The 20,261-nt window shown below is 54.5% G+C and overlaps 1 protein-coding gene across 1 annotated transcript in view; it reads right to left on the bottom strand.

The window, feature by feature from the left end:
* Positions 1 to 20,261, bottom strand: part of COL4A1 (collagen type IV alpha 1 chain) — a 154,015-nt gene that overhangs the window by 21,480 nt on the left and 112,274 nt on the right. Inside the window, 19 exon segments of the mRNA XM_053889041.1 lie at positions 256 to 354; positions 758 to 838; positions 929 to 1,055; positions 1,445 to 1,584; positions 2,590 to 2,679; positions 2,791 to 2,889; positions 3,031 to 3,183; positions 3,961 to 4,050; positions 4,136 to 4,303; positions 4,995 to 5,108; positions 5,322 to 5,472; positions 7,054 to 7,151; positions 9,453 to 9,557; positions 9,646 to 9,738; positions 12,500 to 12,668; positions 13,240 to 13,431; positions 16,940 to 17,010; positions 17,789 to 17,872; positions 19,897 to 19,992. Coding sequence (XP_053745016.1) covers positions 256 to 354; positions 758 to 838; positions 929 to 1,055; positions 1,445 to 1,584; positions 2,590 to 2,679; positions 2,791 to 2,889; positions 3,031 to 3,183; positions 3,961 to 4,050; positions 4,136 to 4,303; positions 4,995 to 5,108; positions 5,322 to 5,472; positions 7,054 to 7,151; positions 9,453 to 9,557; positions 9,646 to 9,738; positions 12,500 to 12,668; positions 13,240 to 13,431; positions 16,940 to 17,010; positions 17,789 to 17,872; positions 19,897 to 19,992 — 2,220 coding nt within the window.

Below are 20,261 nucleotides of genomic sequence, written 5' to 3'. Positions count from 1 at the left end.
GTCCAGGTGTTTTGGGTCAGGCCCGTCAGTACAGGACCTGCCCCTCTTCTTATCTAGGCCTCTCCCCTCGTCCACACGAGTGTATAAACAGCCATAAGGACACGTGGTGCAGATACCACTTTGTGCCCAGCCCCGGTCACTCAGCATGGACTGGAGATCTGAGTGATGCTGACCCTGGACCGACGCCAACCCCTGAGCAATGCTGACCCTGGAGGAGCATTTATTTCGCTCTAAAGGGAGCAGGAGCCACCATACCTGGTTCCCCCTTCTCTCCCGCCGACCCTGGGATTCCGTCACTGCCAGGCTCCCCTTTCTGGCCAGCTGGGCCCACGGGGCCAGGCTTCCCAGGAAGACCTCAGAGAGAAGAGCCACATTAGTCAGGTCTGGACCCTGTCACGACAAGACGCTCATTCCCGACAGTTCCCCAGGGAGCCGTTACCCCGTGCATACCCGGCATCCTCAAGGAATGCACCTCAAACACAAACATGCTTCTAGAACCTACTGGAGCCGCAATGCAGCCAGTTCAGCAGCTCTGGTTCTGGCTCCTGACTGGGGGCCACATCTTATAAAGGCCCCATGAGCCCCCCTAGACTCCAGACTCGGTCTGTCCATCTGAAAAGTAGAGGGGTGTGCCAACCCGTGACACTCTGGGGTCCACGACTTGTCACCTTGAGGGAAATTCCCAGCTTCGGTGGCCCCCGCCTCATCCCCACAGGCCCCCGTGTGTCCTCTGTCTCCTGTGTCCTCAGGTCTCTACCTGCTTCTCCCTTGACACCGGGAATGCCAGCCGATCCTGGGAGGCCTCTGTCCCCTTTATCCCCAGGCAAGCCAGGGCTTCCTAGAGGAAGAAACAAGACAGCAGAATGCCATCAATTGGAGACTTTGTTGTCTTTGGACCCAAGCTCAGAAGGAGGCCCGGCTCACCTACCTGGATAGCCAACGCTCCCAGGGGATCCTTGGGGGCCAGGAGAGCCAGGGATCCCCGGGATCCCCACGCTTCCTTTCTCTCCCTTCTCTCCAGGACTTCCCGGAAATCCTGCAACCCCTTGATCTCCCTGTGGGCAGACATCGAGACCGTTAATTTCGTACCTGTCCCCGGGCACGTGTCTATGGGCCCTTTCTGGATAACACTATACGGATTCCACATCCTGCTTTCTAGCGAAGAATTAAAGTCCACGTCTGAAAACCGGGGATAAGTGGGAAGCCCAGAACAAGAGCCAGTTCTGTTTCTTCTCTGCACATGTCTCCTCACCCTTCCCTTCCAGCCCTGGGCTGGCTGTCCCGCCTCTCAACAGTCTCCAGATTCTTGCCAAGGCAGGGAAGGTGCACAGAGGGGGCCAGAGGGACAATGTGCAGTAAATCAGGGGAGACCACTCTGAATCACAGAGTGTGCGGAGACGCTCAGGTGGCCACAGGGGGCAGTGTCCACGCAGGACATGGTTACCTTGTCGCCAGGCCGGCCCGGAATCCCAATGCCAGGGAGGCCTGCCTGCCCTTTCTCGCCCTTTGCGCCTTTCTCCCCGGGTAAGCCAGGGACGCCCTGCGGGCCGGGGATCCCAGGCACGCCTTTTTCTCCGGGTGTTCCTGTAAACACACACAATTAACACCTGAGTGCGTGCTTGGCGGGTGCTAATATTAAACATGGAAAAGCGCCCTAACAGCCACCAAGAAGGAGGTGGAACGTGTGTGCCTGCATTTATCGATCCCTTAGTCCCGCAGGCAGACGCCGTCACCCGCACATTAGTGCCATGTTAGGAAGTGACTCTCCTGTCTCTTAAAGACCATCATTCTACAAAGACAGAGCAGACATACGGTAACTCCTTGGCATATTTACGTTGGCAGTAGTATGAAAAATGACTTTCGTATTCCTTATTCTACAATCAATTCCCGTTATCCAGAAGGATCAGACGGGTCGTGCGGTGGGCCAAGGAAAGCAGATGCATACCTGGTTTCGTGAGGTATGCTGGCAGCCAAACCTGTTTACAAGCAGGTGTAGACAGCAAGCTAGATGTTTCTACATGTTAAATGGAGCGATACCATGCCTCATGCGTAGGGAGAGGGCCGGCTTCCTGCCTCGGCTCCCCTTTCCCTGTGGGTTCGGAGCGGTGCTAGCCCAGACCCACCCGAGGCCAGAGCTCTCCACCTCTCTCCAGCCCCGTCGCGGGAGTCGAGGCCAGGTCAGGATTGGGGCAGCAGAGCCCAGAGGACTCTTCTGGGCTGGTGCCAAAGGGCACTGGAGGCTGGCCTAGACGAGTGGGGAGCCAGACCGCACCAGGGAGATGGTGGCCAGGTGGCCAGTCACTTGGAGGTGATCGAAAGGTGATGGTAGACAGCCCATGTTTTATTTGATTGAACTGTGATTTATTATTTTTTTTTTTTTTTAGTAATGGTCACAGTGTCAGCCAAGTGCCATTGATCCCGAGGCAGGGGACCATACAGGACTGAAGATGTGCACTTGGGTAAAAAGTGCACATGCCTGGACTATGCCCTCGGGGCGACGCATGTCATCCTGCAGACCTGTCCCTGCCAGCGCGGGGACGGGACATTCTGTTCTATAGAAAGAAGACCCCTTTTGTGAATCCAATGTACCTGGCAGGCCCATTCCACCAACCGATCCTTTGGGTCCAGGGAGCCCTGGAGCCCCCGGGGTCCCGCCAATGCCGGGGTCACCTTTAGGTCCTAGGAGAACAGAGGGAAAAGTCCAACAGGTTAATGCCTATGAAAAGTGCTGGGTGACATTCCCTTAGCGTGAGCTCCTGGCGCATACTGGGCTTGAACTTCACTCCGTACCTGGCTGCCCGGGATGCCCTGCCTGGCCATCCTTTCCCGGCATTCCCGGGGTTCCAGGGTCTCCCCGGGATCCTTTATCACCAGTTGGTCCAATTTGTCCTGCAGGTCACAGAAAAGAATCATGATGACCACATCCGCCTAAAAGACAACCTTGCAGAAACACAGGCTGGTCTGACGTTGCTGGTGCACCACTGAAGAGCTGGTTAGACAGGTGGACGTGCCTTCGCTTCGTCCGCTCACCTTTTTCTCCTTGGTCTCCCTTCTGACCCTTCATGCTGCCCATGTCCACCTTATCCATGGACCCAGGCTTGCCAGGGAGACCCACATCTCCTTTGTCACCCTTGAAGCCGGGGTCTCCCCTGGGCCCCGAGGAGCCCGGGAAGCCGTGGTCCCCTGAAAAGGGAAGAGAAGGCGCCTGGTGAGATGCAGCGGTGACAAGGCCTGGCCCTCCTTCTGGCGGGCAGAGCCGCCGATGAAGAAGGAAGGCAGCATCACCAGGCAGGCGTCTGAGCTACTGGAAGGATCTGGGCCCTGAGTAAATGAACGGTAAAGCCCAGTTTTAAGAATTCATTATTTGCGAATAACTCAAACATGCATGTGACTCTGCTTATTATTAGTTTAAATGATTCACATCTCCCCTCTTTCCTAAGAAGCTTTATCTCACCTGTTCACAGTGCCTCTCAATTCTATACAAAATAAGAAAATGGGGAGTTTTCTTGTTCTACTAAACAAAAGACTCTTTTTATGTCTCACAAAGTCCATTTCTTTAGAAACATATTTTGGGGCCAATTTCAAATAACCAGATAAGAAATAAAAATTAAGGCCTGTATATTTGCCCCTGTTGCTAACGTGATTCTAAGGACTCCGTGCCAGTGACCTTGCATGATGGGAGATCCCACTGGCTCTAAAAAGAGCAAACACCTCAACTGTGCAGGTGAAGGAGCATCTGGAAACCGGTCTTCTCTCTGGTTGGGTCAGAGCACAGCCCCTGCCCCCACAGGCACGGGCACCGTGAGCTCCTACTGGAAGAGGGGTCTCCCCGACCCTTGCTTCACCTTCTTCTTTCCTCTGCCTCTTGGTACGAAATAGCACCTTCAACCCTTCCAGAGTTCCCAACAGACACAGAGACACAGACACAAGACGGGCTCTTCTGGAGTGACCAGCCCCTACCTTTTTCTCCGGGCAATCCTGGCACTCCTGCCGGGCCTGGCGAGCCGGGCTGCCCCGGGGTCCCCATGACACCCATCTCTCCCTTGGGACCTGCGGCAGACGAGGGGCTGTGAATGCAGACTGCAGACGCAGGGAGTCGGGGACAGATAGGGGCCGGCGTTTACAAGCCGCTTACCTGGAATGCCGGGAAGGCCAGGCGTGCCCTGCTGTCCGGGAAGACCGGGGAGCCCAGACTGCCCTGTCAGGCCGGGCAGCCCTGGGGACCCTTTGTCTCCTTTCGGGCCCGGCATGTCAAGGCCTGGAAATCCGGGGAAGCCCTTCTCTCCCTTCAGTCCAGGAGGGCCTACAGCAGGTGGAGAGCAGGAGCGGTGAGCAGGGGGCTCCGCGGTGCGCCCTTCTGTGTCCCACCATCCCTTCTGCAGGCGGCACGTGAGTGTGCAGTCCACCCTAGGGGGCTGGGAAACTCCCACTGTCTCGGGGAGCCGTGTCGGGAGCCAAGGGGGAGCCACGGGGGAGCCACACGAGCACTGTCCCAGACCGAGCCCTCCCTCCTGCCAAGCCCCCTCCCCCTCCCCGGGCCCTCCCCAGTGTCCACACCCAAGACTAGCTGCTTTTCAGCTGTGTTCCCGGCTACACTCATGGGCCCCCAGCACCTTCTCCCTTCTGGGACTAGTTACTGAAGACCAGGGCGGCTCCAGGACCAGTTAGTATACGTTACCCACAACTACCAACCCCCCACGGAAAGGTAAGGTGGAGACACCAGTCGTTCTGAGTTAAAGGAAAATGTCACTGAATACACATGAAGTGGGGCTGGGCGGGGTGGGGGGGGTGCTCTCTGGCACGTAAACCAAGCTCAGGGAGAGGAAAAGAAAGATACCCACAAACTCTGGTTAAGGGGGCAATCAGACCAGTCTCCCCAAAACAGAATCCCCCTCCCCCCTTTATTCACTAGGGGGCTCTAATCCCCACTTCACTCAGGCTCCGGAGCTGGCCCCTTCCCCTTGGGGAGCGGGATGTGGGGAAGGGATAATCACCTAAGGACCCTGGTGGTCCCTGTCCTCCAGGGGGGCCCATCGCTCCAGGTGGGCCTATCCCGGGAACTCCAGGGGCTCCCTTGGGACCTTGTAATCCGGGTGGTCCTGGGTCACCTGGATGGGAAGAAATTGTAAATGAATGGCACACAGACCATACGACCCACCCCCACAATCAGCCACAACAACACAGGACCGTAAGCTCTAACCATCTGCGATTTTCATCATTCTTTCAACAAATGCAGAGACCCTAACAGGTGCCCCATGGACACCAAACCAACAGGCCCAGCCTCCATCCACCACAGTCCACTTTTGTCTGGAAGAAGTTACCTCTGATTCCCTGGAGGCCTGGGGGGCCGATAACACCATGCTCTCCCGGAACGCCCGGTCCCCCGATGTTTCCCTTCTCCCCGGGTGTGCCAGGGATGCCGGGAAGACCAGGCAACCCTTTGAGTCCAGGCAGACCGATGCCAGGCTCTCCCTGGAAATTCCCGAAACACAGAGAAGCTGGTTCAGCAGGAGAGGCTGGGATTCCATCCAGCCAACGGCGTAAGTGCAGAAGCTGTCCAACCTCAAGCCTACGAAGCCTTCACGCACCCATCCCCCTTCTGATTTCAATACAAATCAGAGGTGGTTCGTTTTTATTACTGTTATGTTATGAAGGAAGAAAATCAAGGCTCCCCACGGCTGAATGCCTTCCAGGTCACAGAGGGAGGATTCCCACCCGAGTCCCCGGCCCTCCGCTCGCTTTGTGTCTGTGAGGAGTGGAGTCCAAGTGATGGACAAAATGCCCAATGTGCTTTGTGAGCGGCTAATAGACAGCTTCCTACGAGGTGGCAACGTTCCAGGATGGGACCAGGACACCATTTATTGAGATTTTTGTCTCAGCGAAGGCTTTCACCTCAAATTAAACATGGAAAGGATGTCATGAATCTAAGGGCTTTGATAAATGCAGATGATTGACGACGAAGGAAGTACTCTGAAGGCCCGAGGAACACTACGTCACCGGGCCCCCCTGTTGTCCACCGTGGCCACAACCTTCAGAGGAAGTGGCCACTGGAGGTTCTTCTGCGCGTCCCAGCAGCAAATTCACAAAACAGAAAGAAGTGAATCCAAGGGACTTTTGAAAAAGCACAATACTTTAAATCATGAGCCAAATCCTTATCCCAATTCCATTTGCATTTACTAACTCATGAGCCTCACGTGTGCGAAGCGATCCGCATGGCACCACCACGGACTAGTGTTTCACGAGTGCATCTAGTGCAGTTTATGAGGGGAAGCCGCGTCAGCCACACAGATGGAATGGGACACCGTGAGATCAGGTGTGTTTGAAGAGAGCGCTCCCCTGGGGTCACTGAGACACAGCTGCCTCCGTCGCCCGGTCCCCCACGGGCCCTGCCTGCCTGTGCACCCCTACCCAATCCCCACGGCCTCTGCCCACCCTCCTAACAGAAAAGGAACAGGCAAGGCCAGCTCTTTTGTTGGCAAGGTGGAATTGGTCAGCTATACTCAATGAGCAGAATTTCAAGTATCAGCAAGTCGCAGAGGGATGTCTGAGGCCAGGAGAGTCCTTAAGTCCCTCGAGCCCAGGGGTCCCCAACCGGGGCCGTGTTTCCCCCGGTGACATCTGATAATGTTCAGAGAGACAGTTCTGGTTGTCACAACTGGGGGCGGATGTGGGGTGCTCCTTCAGTATCTGTGGGCAGCGGCCAAGGGGGAGGTGGCTAAAGAGCCCACGATGTCCAGGGCAGCCCCCGCCATGAAGAATTACTGGATCAGAATATCAGTAAAGCTAGACCCTCCCGGGTTGCCATCACGCCTTTCAGGACAGTGGCCTTCATGCGGCTTTGTCCTGTCGCTCACAATAAGACCCGCACTGTACGCTGAGATACAGTTCACACTCAGGCAAGAGCACACTCACAGAGCCGAAACGTACGGTTCTCCCCCAAACATCAACCGCCACACACAGTGTGCTTATTTTCTACTCCGCGCGCCACATTTTATGTGTCTGATGAACAGCAAGGACGGGGAAAGAACAATCCGGGGAACGCTCAGTACCCACCTTTTGGCCGGGCACACCCGGGTTGCCAGGCAAGCCGTTAAATCCTGGGCGGCCTGGGCTCCCGGGAGGTCCCACGTCTCCAGGCAGGCCATCGACACCTGGTTTGAAGAGTCAACACTCACTACTGTCATAATGCTGGTCCCCACTTGCTTCACTGCCCTGACACTCGCTCAGACGCCCCTGAACTGGCTGGACTGGCCAACGAGAAGCCCTTCCGAGGTGCTTCTAAGAGGAGCCTGAGGCCACCCCAGCCACGGGGTGGGGCACCAGCCTGCACCAGCCAGAGCGGCTTGGGAGCCATGGACCGCAGACCCGTGCCTGCCGCCTCTCCCCCACCCTCCCCTCCTCCTTTCCTCGATAACCTCAGTTTCTCTGCCTGCCCCACCCCCCCAAGGGCACAAGCAGCCTAGGGTGGCATCTGGCTCCACTGTCCCCAGTGCAGCCAAGGTAGGGGCCGCCTTGCGGGAGAGGCCCACCCACACCTCCCAGAGCAGACGCGCATTTCTGCGGGACTTCTGATTCCGGGACACGGTCCAGTTTGAACAGCCCCGCTGAGACCACTGCTTCTCAAGCCACTGGAGGCCACACCACCGGAGGCGCGTGGGGCATCAGAGGCTGTCTGGGTCCCAACCCTAGAGGGTCTGGTGGGCTAAGGGCTACCCCGGGGCTCTACTGTGCACAAAGTCTATCCCACGGGATGCGGAGGGTCCCGACGCTCGGGGATTTGTAAGTGTGCGGAAGCAGGTGCTGTGGGGCGGCTGTAACCGGGGAGCTGGACACACGATGCACCTAACTGCCCACCGGCATCCGCATCTCCAAACCACTTCGTGCGAGTGGGCAGAGAGCCTCCGATTGGGAGACCTTACTGCTAAATTCTGCCTGTCACGATGGTGAGATGGGGCTCACTGGGAACAGGGTTCATGGACAGGTGGAAGGTCGAGGCACTGTCCCTGTGACCTTGAGGGTGGCTGAGAGCCTCTGGCCTTCAAGCCTGACACAGGTCGCTGTGTGTGTGTGCGTGTGTGTGTGCATGCGTGTGCAAATGTGAGTACGTGTGCGTGCATGTATACGTGTGCGCACGTGTGCGTGCGAGTGTGTGTATACGTGTGGGTGTGCATGTATGTGCACATGTGAGTGTGTGTGTGTATACGTGTGCACATGCATGTGTGCATGTTTGTGTGTGTGTGTATGTGTGGGCACGTGTGCGTGTGTGCGTGCATGCACATGCGAGTGTGTGTATACGTGTGGGTGGGTGTGCGTGTGCACATGTGAGTGTGCATGTGTGTGTATACGTGTGGGCACGTGTGCGCATGCATATGTGTGTACATGCACATGAGAGAGTGTGTGTTCATGTGTGTGCACATGTATGTGTACGTGTTTGTGTGCATGTGTATATATGTGGGCGTGTGTGCGTGCATGCACATGCGAGTGTGTGTGTATACGTGTGGGTGTATGTGCATGTGCGTGTGTACGTGTGGGCACATGTGCGCATGCATGTGTGTACATGCACATGAGAGTGTGTGTTCGTGTGTGCATGCGTGTGTGCATGTGTGTATACATGGGGGCACGCGTGTGCATGTATGTGTGTGCACATGTGCATGCGTGTGTGTGTGTGACACAGCTGCCAGACGAGTGTGAAGGCCTGTAACCCTGACAGCGGGTGTGATGCACGCAGAGCCTCTGGACAAGAAGCTGGGGGCCTGGAGAGCTCTTTCCATGAGGTTCTGCACACATGGCCAATAAAACAGGGGACAGGATGCCGGCCTAAATGGGAAAGAGGTGCCCCTCGCTGCTCACAGCGCCTGCTCGGTCCACACCAAGGTGTATGATGGCAGGTGCCCCCACCAGGGCCTGCCTGCAGGGTTGACACACCCAGGACCTTGTCCTTCTCACTGCCTCACAGATTTCAGAAAGAAATGCTGCTTCTGAAATGCCAGCCTCGTGGGGATCCAGGCTCCGTGCTGTGGGGGCCTCCTCCTATTCCCCAGCACCCTTCCCGGAGACCCAAACCCAGCCCGGCACAGTGCCGTTGCTCTGTGTACCTCTTGCACTGATGAGGAGAGCGCCCCCAACACCCCAAAGAGCTTCTGTCAGCTCCCCGGGCATTGGCTGGGCCCCTAAGGTCCCAGCCCCTCCTGACCAACACCCGTGGCATGGAGGCACCACGTCACCCAGCTCCCTGGTGGGTGGATTCACCGCCCTCCAGACTTTGGCAATCTTCCCTTAATGGCACGTCGCTACCTCAAGTAGAGTGTTTGTATCCCTCGCCTCTTTCTCTCCTAAAATTTACGTGCAAACCAACGGAAAGACCACAGCCCTCGGTGCCGACAGCTGGGCCTGTGTGGGCCATGAGTAGAGCTATGGGCCCACTCCGGGTGGGGCTTGTCCTCCGGGTTTACCTTTGGGGCCAGGAGGCCCTGGAAATCCGATTCCGGGCTGGCCAACGGCACCCTTCTCTCCCGGGAGGCCTGGCCTTCCCGGCGTCCCAGGAAAACCTCGGTCACCTGTTGTGAGCAAAACCAACCATCAGGGTGAGAAAAACGTGTCAATGTCCCAACTGTATCTCCAGACAAACTAGGACACTAAATGTACCTTGGGGTCCTTGGAAACCCGGGGACCCCGGAAGTCCTTGTGCTCCGGGGGGACCAGGTAGGGGCACAACTTGTCCAGCTTCACCCTTGGGACCTGAGGAAAGAGCACAGACACTGAGTGAGAGCCATCGTCCTGTCTTGAGTGAGGACTCTGGGTGACAGCCTGCATCCCGTCCCAAGCAAGGACAGCGAGAGCCCGCATCCTGTACTGAGGGAGGACACAGTGACAGCCTGCATCCCGTCCTGAACAAGGACAGCGAGAGTCTGCATCCCGTTCTGAGCGAGGACAGTGACAGCCTACATCCCGTCCTGAACAAGGACAGCGAGAGCCCGCATCCCGTTCTGAGCAAGGACAGTGACAGCCTACATCCCGTCCTGAGCAAGGACAGCGAGAGCCCGCATCCTGTCCTGAGCAGTTTGTACCTATAGAGAAGCCCCATGTGGATCCCTCCACTTCCTCTCTCTACTTATCTAGAATCTTTCACAGTGAGCTTTTCCTGTTTTCCCCAAAATTTACATCCAGAAGAATCTAGATACCTGACACATGAATTCTCTAAGAGTCCAAAGTAAGGGTCACAAAACTAGGAAACGAGGTGAGATGACCATGGGTAATTTGTTAATTAGCCTGACTCAAAGCCAAAACACTTCACTGTTCAATTTATCAGACAAAACCAATTCTAAGCTGCTTTGAAGCCGACCTCAGTTCTGCTCGTCTAGTGGTAAACGACCTCCAGGACATGCTAACTGGGCGATCCGGCATGATCTGGAACACTGCAGCCAGGCAGCTGTGAGCTGTGTGAGTGGTACAGGCACTGGTGCCTCAGAGATCCACTGGGGGTCAGGGCTCAGCTGCTCGGAAAGCACCACGGGGTCACCTCCAAGGACACCGCGTGGACTCCTCACACGCCCTATCGGAATTTAAGACATACAGGGCCTCCCAGGCGCAGCCACCACATTCTTTAGCTAAAGGCTCTGGGAAATGCCAGCCGACTGACTCCAACACATATCTGCCATCAGTCCCACCCTGGGAATAAGCCTTTAATGTCACCAGAGTAAACAGGGCTCTGGCAGATCAAAGAAGCCTGGGTTTCAACCCCAAAGCTGACCGGGTCTGGATGGAACCCTGCAGAATGTGGACAGCTGACCAACAGCACCATCAACACCTCCTTCAGGAATCTTCCTTCCCTCACTGCCGGGACGCGTCTGTGGCTGCCCCAGATGGTTTCTCTGATGCTAGTTTCTGGCCACGAAGAGTCTGATTCCCTTTTACAACTCTGCAAGTTTCCAGACCCCGCAAGCTCAAAGAGCACTTGAGATGCTGACCGCGGAGTCAGGGGCTATGGCTATGGGGAAACGGATCAGACGTCCCTTTACCAGGATTGGGGGGTCTTCCCAGGTCAAAATCTCTCTGCCCCCAAAGGAGTCACAAAAGAAACATTTCTGGGATGCTTGCTACACAAAGAACAACCATCAAGGGAACCGTAGCCCGCTGCTAGGTACCCCACCACCAGACAAGAATGACGGTAAGATACACGTTAGGCCACTTGCACTTCCAGCAAAGACAGGCTGACGTTTCCATGCTGGAGACCTTGCGCATCTTAACACTATGACTTCAGGAAGTAATAGCTCCTGATGGGATAGGAACTGAGAGAACTTGGGCCGGATACATGGCTTGTGACAGAATCGGCAGATTGGTGAGCACGAGGGCCACACGGTCATCCACCCAAGTCAGTGGCTTCACTTTGTGTGTCTCAGCTGCCTACAGTCAACCGGGGCCCCGGGACCAGATGACGCAGCACAGAAGGTCTGCGCACACGCTTGCATCACTCACCCCTCGCCACAGGCATTTTGTCCTGTCCCATCGTCACAAGATGAGGGGTTGAGTACAGGACAAGAAGGGACATTGAGGGAGAAACACATTCACACAATGTTTAGAACGCTGTATGTTTCTAACTGTTCTATTTCACTATAAGGTACCATTGTTGATCTCTTACTGGGCCTGGGTTACAGGTGAAACTGGGCCACACGTCTGTGTGTACAGGAGAAACACAGCGTACGTGGGGTTTCAGGCGTCCACGGGGGTCCTGGGGAGGGGGCGCCCGTTGTGAAATCTCTCCTGCCTAGTTCTTGTTTTGGTCCATTTGACTATCCAGTAACTACGTTGTTCAAGGTTGATTAGTCACACAATTTGAACCATCTGAAGTCCTTTTGTTCATCTTTACAACTTTCGTGATGTTTCTTAGTCACACCCTCCTCCTTCTCTCCCCTGTGCCCAAGCCGTCCCTGGCCTCTCCTCTTCTTAGTCCAGGATTTTCTAGGGAATGACGGGACTGTGCCGTCTCTACGCTCAATCACGTTCTACTAAGCACTCCCGGGAGCCCGGGGTGTGCGAGGCCTGAGCCACCCCTTCTCCCCGTTCGTCCCTGGGAACACGTGGGGCGTGAGGATGGGGGGAGAACGCCCGTGGGAAACCCTCACGTCGGCCTCACTCCGTGCATGCTGCCAAACCCCGGACACCGAGCTCCGGGAGGGCAGGGTCACACCTGTCCATCTACCACACTCTCTCTCCGCTCAGCGCAGAGCTCACACAGAAAATATGTAAGGAAGCAGGCTCACATTGACATCACTTCCACACAAAAGGCCAACTTTAACTGGAAGGCACCATGTACTTATTGTAGGAAAAATCACCCACGAAGTCAAATTCTTTACAGCCAGATTCTGCACATCACCCAGCCTGGCCCATCTTCTACGTGACGGTACGGCCACGTGACGGAAGGGCCCGGGCTACGTCCACCTCCTGGAAGAACCGACACCCGACTCCCGAGCCCCGTGCTCTGTGCGACCTCGGGCCTCACCTGGCTGGCCTGGGGGTCCAGGGTTCCCTGGAAAACCCATTTGTCCTTTGTCACCAACGGGGCCGATGGGGCCAAACCCTGGAGGCCCAGGAGGGCCGATGTCGCCACGACTGCCAGGGAATCCAACTCCTCCGGGGGGGCCACGCTCTCCTTTCAACCCTACTGAACCCTGACCGGCAGAGAGAAAAAGACACGCTATCAACAGACATCCCGATACACGTTCATGTCACATTTTCCACCGTCTTTGGTAAATAAGTACCAGGGGTTAGCTGGCTCCTGCTATTTATTTACTCCCACCCTCCGACAAGGGTCATCTGGCAGTTAATAAATGACTCCAGCTTTCTTGTCCAGGCTGGGCACTCGCCCTCCCACCCCATGCAAGGACACATTTCAAAGACTGAAGTATTTGTATCTGGAACTGACCTTTCGAGGATGTCTCGCACCCCGCTAACTTGAAACGCCACCTCCCACCTGACACCCGGAATCTGACACACAGACGTCTCTCTGGCGGCCCAAAACACGTCAGAAGATGCCTATGCATGGTCACCCCTCCACCCCAGCCAACAGCATCAACACTGACATTCACACCCGTCAGTTTCTGCATGAGCCGCTGAATTAGTTCATGGATAACAACGACCCATCCAAACAAAAATACGTAGACGCGATTCAAATAACTCATTCCTGCGTTCTCTGCAGACCTGCTTCTAACGTGCGTTTCCCAAGGCTGGAGATGAACATACCGGGGAGCCTTTGGGGCCGGGCAGACCCGGGTGGCCGTCTCTCCCCGGAGTGCCTGCTCTGCCCGGCATCCCGGGCTGGCCTGGGAAGCCCGGGTCCCCTTTGTCTCCTTTGAGCCGTGCGTCGAAGTAAATCTCGCCAGGCTCTCCCTTGGCTCCGGGCTGGCCCATCAGCCCTGGCACACCTTGCGGTCCCTGCAAGCACAAAGCAAAGGCGTCTGTCCACAGAGTGACCCAGCATGAGCGGGGTTTAGTCCACAGTGATATCAAGAAGCCACCTCCCCGAAAAATGGTCACCTATTTCAGCTCCTTCATTCCGCAGCAGCCAACAGCTCTGTGACAAAGCCCTGATCTGACCTCGCTTCTTGTGCTCCTCTTGAAAACACCTGGCAAAAACTCTGTACTAAGTATCCCGCACAGAGACTAGGTTAGGGCGGGGGAGGGGGGAGTGGTGCCCACGTTGTAGGGCAGGCCCCAGATAACCTGCCTGTGCTTACAACTGTTGACATTCACACGAACATTCTAGCGACTGTCAGAAGCTGCTGAGCGTGGGGCGTCCTAGGCCCAGGAACTGGAGGAGGGCTTCTGGGTGCAGACAGGACAGGCAACAAGGAGAGCAAAGTCTGGGTGTGAGCACGGGCCAGCTCCATCGCTGTCATTGTGAGCAGTCAGCAGAACAGAAGGGACTTTCCCAAGAGACACAGCCTAGCACATTCCCCAGTTCCTGGAAAGTTAAATCAAGGAACGCCCACACCCACAGATGGTCTTTCCTCTGGCCACTCTGAGAACCGGGGCTCACAACGTTTCAAATCATCATCTCAAGTGTTTGTTCCCTCAGGCCTGAGAAAGAAAGCCCTTCAGCCTCCCTGCCCAACTTGGCGGAATTTAGACTCTGGGGACAATTCATTTCACTTGAATTCCTTCTCACCACTCCCTTGGAAATGGCTCTTGGATGTACGCAAATCACACGCACACAGAAAGAAAGGAAGGGGCCGGGACCTAAATTCATACAATCTCTAGGTTTTAAAGCGGGTACCATCGATCGTGCGCCCACCATGGGTCACGGCCCTCGGCACGTCACTCCCGACTCTTCACCCAACTACGCAGGGCAGAGACTGAAAGCACATAGCCGGTGAGGGACGAACACGCAGAGCACTTTGGCAGGGGGGTGTGGAAAACTCATTATTTAGTTAAAAGGGGTTGTGGTATTTTGGGGCACTTTCCCCCCAGGGAACATTAGCTCCTGTGGATCCTTAAGTCCCAGCTACACTGAGACTCCTCTGTGGAGCCCTTCCTGTGTTTCCATGGTATAGAGCTCGGTCCTCATTACAGAAATTGCTCTGCTTTGTTAAGAACGCGTGTCTGCACACCTTTCTCTCCCATCCGTCTTTCAGGGCATGGAGGGCAGGCGTAAGGCTAACTTCGTGTCCTGAATGTCTGCAGCTGGGGGGGATTGGAGGAAGGGGGAGATGACCTAGCGATATTCACCAGTAAAAAATGAACACCAGTGTAAGAAATCACCACCAGTGTAGATTTTTCTCAACCTGGAAAGATCAGTGTTCCTTTACGGTGAAGATTCACAGCCTAGGAATACAGTTTTCTGTAAGCACAGAGCGAGGAAATATAATTCTTTATCTTCATAATGGTGACCTCGCCAGCTATCCTTCAAGGAAGAAATCTTGATTCTTTTTTGAAAGGTGACATTTTGATCTGAGGACACCTCATGTGGTTTCCCTGCCCCGGAACATCTCAATCCTAGGCAATTCAAAGGCCTTTGGATCCACATCTCTTGAGAGAAGTGACAAGGAATCAAACACTGCCTTGAAAACTTGGCGTTGGCTCCGTAAATTAGAGAAGATCCAGCGGCTACACAGGCTGCTTCTAAAGAGCACAACTCCTTTCAAGAGACCATCCCGATGACCACGAAAGCCGCTCAGGTCCCCATCAGGAGCCAGCCTGTCCCTCGGTCCCCAAATCAAACACTCGGCTTGCAAAAGGACATGTCACAGAAATGCTACCTAAATCAAATAGGAAGCCAGAGCATTTCATCTCTTGTCATTATCACCTGCTTGCCGGGATGCTCCACTGGTTCCTGGGCACCTCCACCAGCCCCAGCCACATTTGAAATAAGAGGACCCCATCTGTGAGCCAGGTAAGCCATGGAGTCACAGGACGGCTTCAAATCAAAGGAAAATTACTACCTTCTCAATTAAACTGTTTACCCATAAAACAATTTTTAGAAACCTCTGGCATCTGCAGAAAGAAAGGAGCTCGGAGTTCCCAATGGGGAAGGCGTGGGGATTAGAAATCCCGTCGTACATTCTCTTTATTTTCTTCTTCATGAGGACTTGTCCTCAACTGTCCTTCTCCCTTCTTCCTCTTGTCCCGTTTTTGTTAGATTGGGGGCTGGGGGGCTGGTGTCTGCATGGGGTTTCAGGCAGAGTCAAGGCAGGAAGTTTCCAGGAAGGCCAAGTAGATAAGGACCGTGTCCAGAGGTTAAAAGCATCCTCTTCTGCTTCTTCAAAGCTCTTCTGTCTTTGATCCCCACCAGAGCCATGGCTTCCCAGTTATGGGAACTTCTAATTTATTTAGAAATATTTTAAACAGTTGCGACTTCTAACTCAGCTCCCCAGGCACCAGGGACGTTCTGGAAGCAGAATCCCAAGATCTAACTTCAAAAGGAGAAAACGCATCGCTCAATCCCAGCTGCTTCACGGCTATGTCAACGCCCACTTCTGTCCTGACCTGCTATCATAAAAGCTGCCGGCGACATCCTTAAAGATTGCAAAGTTAAAGAGCTACCTCAAAGAAGGATAACGCTGAAGATTTGACTTTGACAGAAGAAGAAAGAGAGGAAAAATGGAAAAAAAAGTCATGAAAGGAAGTGGAGAAACTCATTAATGCTTGCAAAGCTTAGAGGAACAAAGAAAATACGAGAACGAGGCCTTCAGGTTTAAACGCTTTAGAGACAGAGCGGACCACGTGCACCAAAAGCGCCCTTCAGTGTCTGAGATGATGACCGCTCCCTTCAATGGCCTCTTTTTAAACAAATGAGAAAAGTTTAGGAGCTGATTTTCATTTAACTGAAAGATTGCACATCGACGTGAGAGAGGCATCTCATTCTCAGATGCGGAAAAGCACCCCCACGGTAGATACAGGTGACAGGAATTTTCCGAACAACACCTCTGGGAGACGAAGAATGAAAATGTTCCAAACTCCTCGAAGGAAACAGGCCAGTGCTCGTCTCTCCACGGAAACTGCCCGTGCTGAACTTACGGCGCGTTTTTAAGTTACTGCTGTGACAGGCAATGCTCACGCAGAAGGTCGGCAGCCGACCTCAGGAGCGCGGCTGCTTGGAGGGGCCCCTGCGGTACCCCGGGTCCCCAGAGAGTCCCCAGAGACCCTGTAGGGAGGTGACACACAGCAGCCGCTGCCCCTGGATACAGGGACGTGGCAACTGAATTCTGGCCAGGTGAGGAGAGAGGCGGTTGAGATGTGGATTCTGGCCTGGACAGTCCTGCTCACCCTCGGGTGGATATGTAGAGTGATTCTAGACTGTTCCAGCCTGTTCTAGACAGCCACACTGGGCCAGCACCCCAATAACACTGCAGAAACCATGCTCACAAATGCAGCAACATACACCTTTGTTATCTGGCTCGGCAGCTACTTCCACTAAGTACTCCAACCAGACGGCTTTACTTACAGGCAGTCCTTCCAGGCCATCTCTGCCGGGTAAGCCTCTGTCACCCTTGGCCCCTGGCTGTCCCGGGAAACCTTTAGGAAGACAAGGGAGGTAGGACACATTGTGGGTGAGACACATCCTAATAACCCCACACCTTTCCTTTTCAAGATTCAAGAGCACAGGGGCGCCTGGGGGGCTCAGTCAGTTCAGCGTCCAACTTTGGCTCAGGTCGTGATCTCATGGCTCGGGGGTTCGAGCCCCATGTCGGGCTCTGTGCTGACAGCTCGGAGCCTGGAGCCTGCTTCGGATTCTGTGTCTCCCTCTCTGCCCCTCCCCTGCTCGTGTTGTTTCTCTCTCAAAAATAAGTCAACATTGAAAAAAGTCAAAAAGTAATAAAAAAAGAATCAAGAGCATAGAGGGACCTTCATAGAAGCAGATGGTGTTTGAAGACTCCCAATGCGGTAGTAACGAACGTGCCCAAGGTGGACTCGGGAAGGGGAAAAGCGACCCCAGATGTGGACAAGAGCCACTGAAGCAGCTGGTGACAAGTGCCCCCACCCACACGCCAGGAACCGTTTTAACCAGAAACCTTCTGTTCATTTCGTTCAAGAGAACTCAATTTGTGGAGCTAAGGGAACTGTATGCTATCGCCCTTTTGTTGGAAGGTCTCTCTGGTGCCAAATTGTAGGTCATCCGGACGACTTTCAACAAAGTAGGCAAATCCTGGAAGTGGGACCGAAAGTTTTCTGTTTTATGCTTTAGTTTTAAATGCAGAGATGCGGTCTCTCATGGCATAAGATTCGTTTCAGTGTGATTTCCAACCCGCAGAAGCAAACTCTGGCCTGGTCCCGCTCACATCCGGGGTCTCACCTATTTCTCCTGGGGGTCCCTGTGGTCCAGGGGGCCCACGAAGTCCTGCTGTGTCACAGATGAGGCAACTGTCTCCTTTCTGACCTGCAAAGGGAACACAGAGGTCCTCACATGCACGTGAGAATGCAAGTGTCCGCAGCACGGTGGCAGAACAGAAAATGGAGCCACTGTTAATGGCGTCCTGCTTCAGTGCAGTGTCCTTGGTCATCCAACACCCGCCCCCAGACACCTCTGCTGTGCTAACCAGTGGTGTGTGCCCGTCCCGGGGCCCGCCCGCCACCCTCTGCACACTTCACAGGCCACTGCTGGGGCGCCGGGACCCTCTGCCCTGCACGAGGACGGGCACTGCCTCGCCAAAAGGTGATCTGGAAATGAAGCTTGCTCACAGCCTGGAAAGATCTGACTGCTCTAGTTTTGTTTCCGTCTTGAAAACTTCCCATCACCTTTCTCTCTGATGTCACATTTTTTAGCGAACTCCACACCTGTAACTCCTGGACGTTAAACCTGGTTACAGGCTGATGGGTGACCAATGGGAATGAAAAGCCAGGAAAACGGGAACACATACGTGACCCGATACTGAGGACAGAAAGGGAGAGAGACTGCAGCACAGACAAAAAGGGAGAAAATGCCTCGTTTTTGTTTTTTTGTTTTTTTCTTGGAAATTCTAACATCTTAGGTCTTGATTTTCAAACTAAGCCACAAGGCCATATGGTGTCTCAGATAAACCCGTGTCCTAAACCTTAAAATGCCTGGCTTCGAGGGACTCATCAGGGCACGGCGCGAGGAGAAGCCCCTACTACTGGGCAGTGACAGGCTGGCCCGCGTGCCCTGGCCTGGCCCGGACTGGCACACCACAGCCCCGGCACTGCTAAGCCTGCTCCCCTCTGGCAGAACCTGCTGCTGGGAACAGTGATGGGACCAACACAGACAGCCCATGTCCCTGCTGTGTGGGCAAGGACAAACAGGAGCCCATCTGTGGGACAGGGACAGCACAAGTCAGCTGGCAGCCTGCTAAGTTCTGGGCCCCACGGGATTCACACGTGGTGGTTCTACAGCAAGAGTGTGGAGGTCTCAGGACAAAGAAGCTTTTGACTCTGTGTCGTAAGGAGGAACGTCCCACCTCAGGAAGTACCAACCATCTGGTAACGAGAAACATTCGTTACAAACCAAGTACGCATTGGTTTTTAATGACACCGAAGGCTTGGTGGCCCTCCGTGATGACTGCTAAGACCACTTCCACTTGTGAGGTTTACGTGGCTGCCCAAATTAGATGTTAGCTGCAACTGTTTTCCACGCAGCATTTGTGCCATTGACTTTGGAAGAGGAAGAAATCTGCAGAGGAAGGCCACCAATGGTGCCCAGTGGGGTTAGCCTTGGGAACAGTCTCCCGGTGGCTCTACTCTCTGGTTATTGAGACACCCATCAAGAGTGGACCGTCCAAGGGGCACGGCACTCTCAGATGGCACCACTGGTGCCGTGAGAATCCACTGTCGGCACGAGTGTGCAGAGAGGCTGTTGTGTGCTGGGTTGGCGTTACGGCAGGCACTGGGAGATGGTGACCTTAACACTGAGAGCCGAGGGCGTGGGCAGCCACCCCAGGGAGGCGGGTTCACTCACACCAATTACAGGAACAGGGCTCAGAGGACTAGGGAGTGTTCTGGGCACACATCTGTGACTCACTTGAAAGAAAGCCATTCGTTCTCTGAGAATGGATCTTCCAGACTTTGAACCAAAAGACTGAGCTAAGATATCAGTCTTAGGGTTTAATCTGCTGGCCGTTAGAGGGTAGAGCGGTTACGTGTCAGGACGGGGGCTCCCTGTTGCCTCCCAGCTGATAGCTCTCTCTCTGTCTCTCTGGTCTGTTTCTCTCTCTGTCTCTATGTCTCTGTCTCTCTCTCATCTCTCTCTGTCTCTGTCTCTCTCTCTCTCTCTTTCCTGGAAACCCAACAACGGGACATCCCGACAGAGCTATAGGGAGACACATCCTAGGAACAGACTTGGACGGGAGTTCCGAATAAGGGAAGAGCACGCTCACGCTCCCGATATGCAGAAGTACGTCACATCCCCCAGCACAATCATCATTTTTTTAAAACATCGGCATCTCTTACCTTTTTCTCCGACTTCGCCCGTCAGCCCTGGTTGCCCCGGACTTCCGGGGGCACCTCGGTCCCCTGGTGGTCCAGGCTGGCACTCCACAATTCCATCTGGAATGGACTTTCAAAGTTACAGGACCCTTCCCACCAAACGGAAACCAGGTATCAACACCCCCTCTTCACCCCACCCCTACTGCGATACCAAAGTATATCAGGCTATTTGGTACGTGCCGGAAATTCAGCTTCAGCTTGCCTTAAAGCGATCCTGGAAAGTTAATTTGAACACAGGCCCACCCAGCACCCATCCGACCTCTCAACACTATCACTGCTAAAACATCGATTTTACGATCCTAAAGCACTTCTCAGTTCATCAGCCCTGT

Source organism: Panthera pardus, unplaced genomic scaffold (assembly GCF_024362965.1).
Source record: "Panthera pardus isolate Hobbes unplaced genomic scaffold, ASM2436296v1 HiC_scaffold_1, whole genome shotgun sequence".
Classification (NCBI taxonomy): Eukaryota; Metazoa; Chordata; class Mammalia; order Carnivora; family Felidae; genus Panthera; species Panthera pardus.
This window is presented reverse-complemented; position numbering and strand designations above follow the sequence as displayed.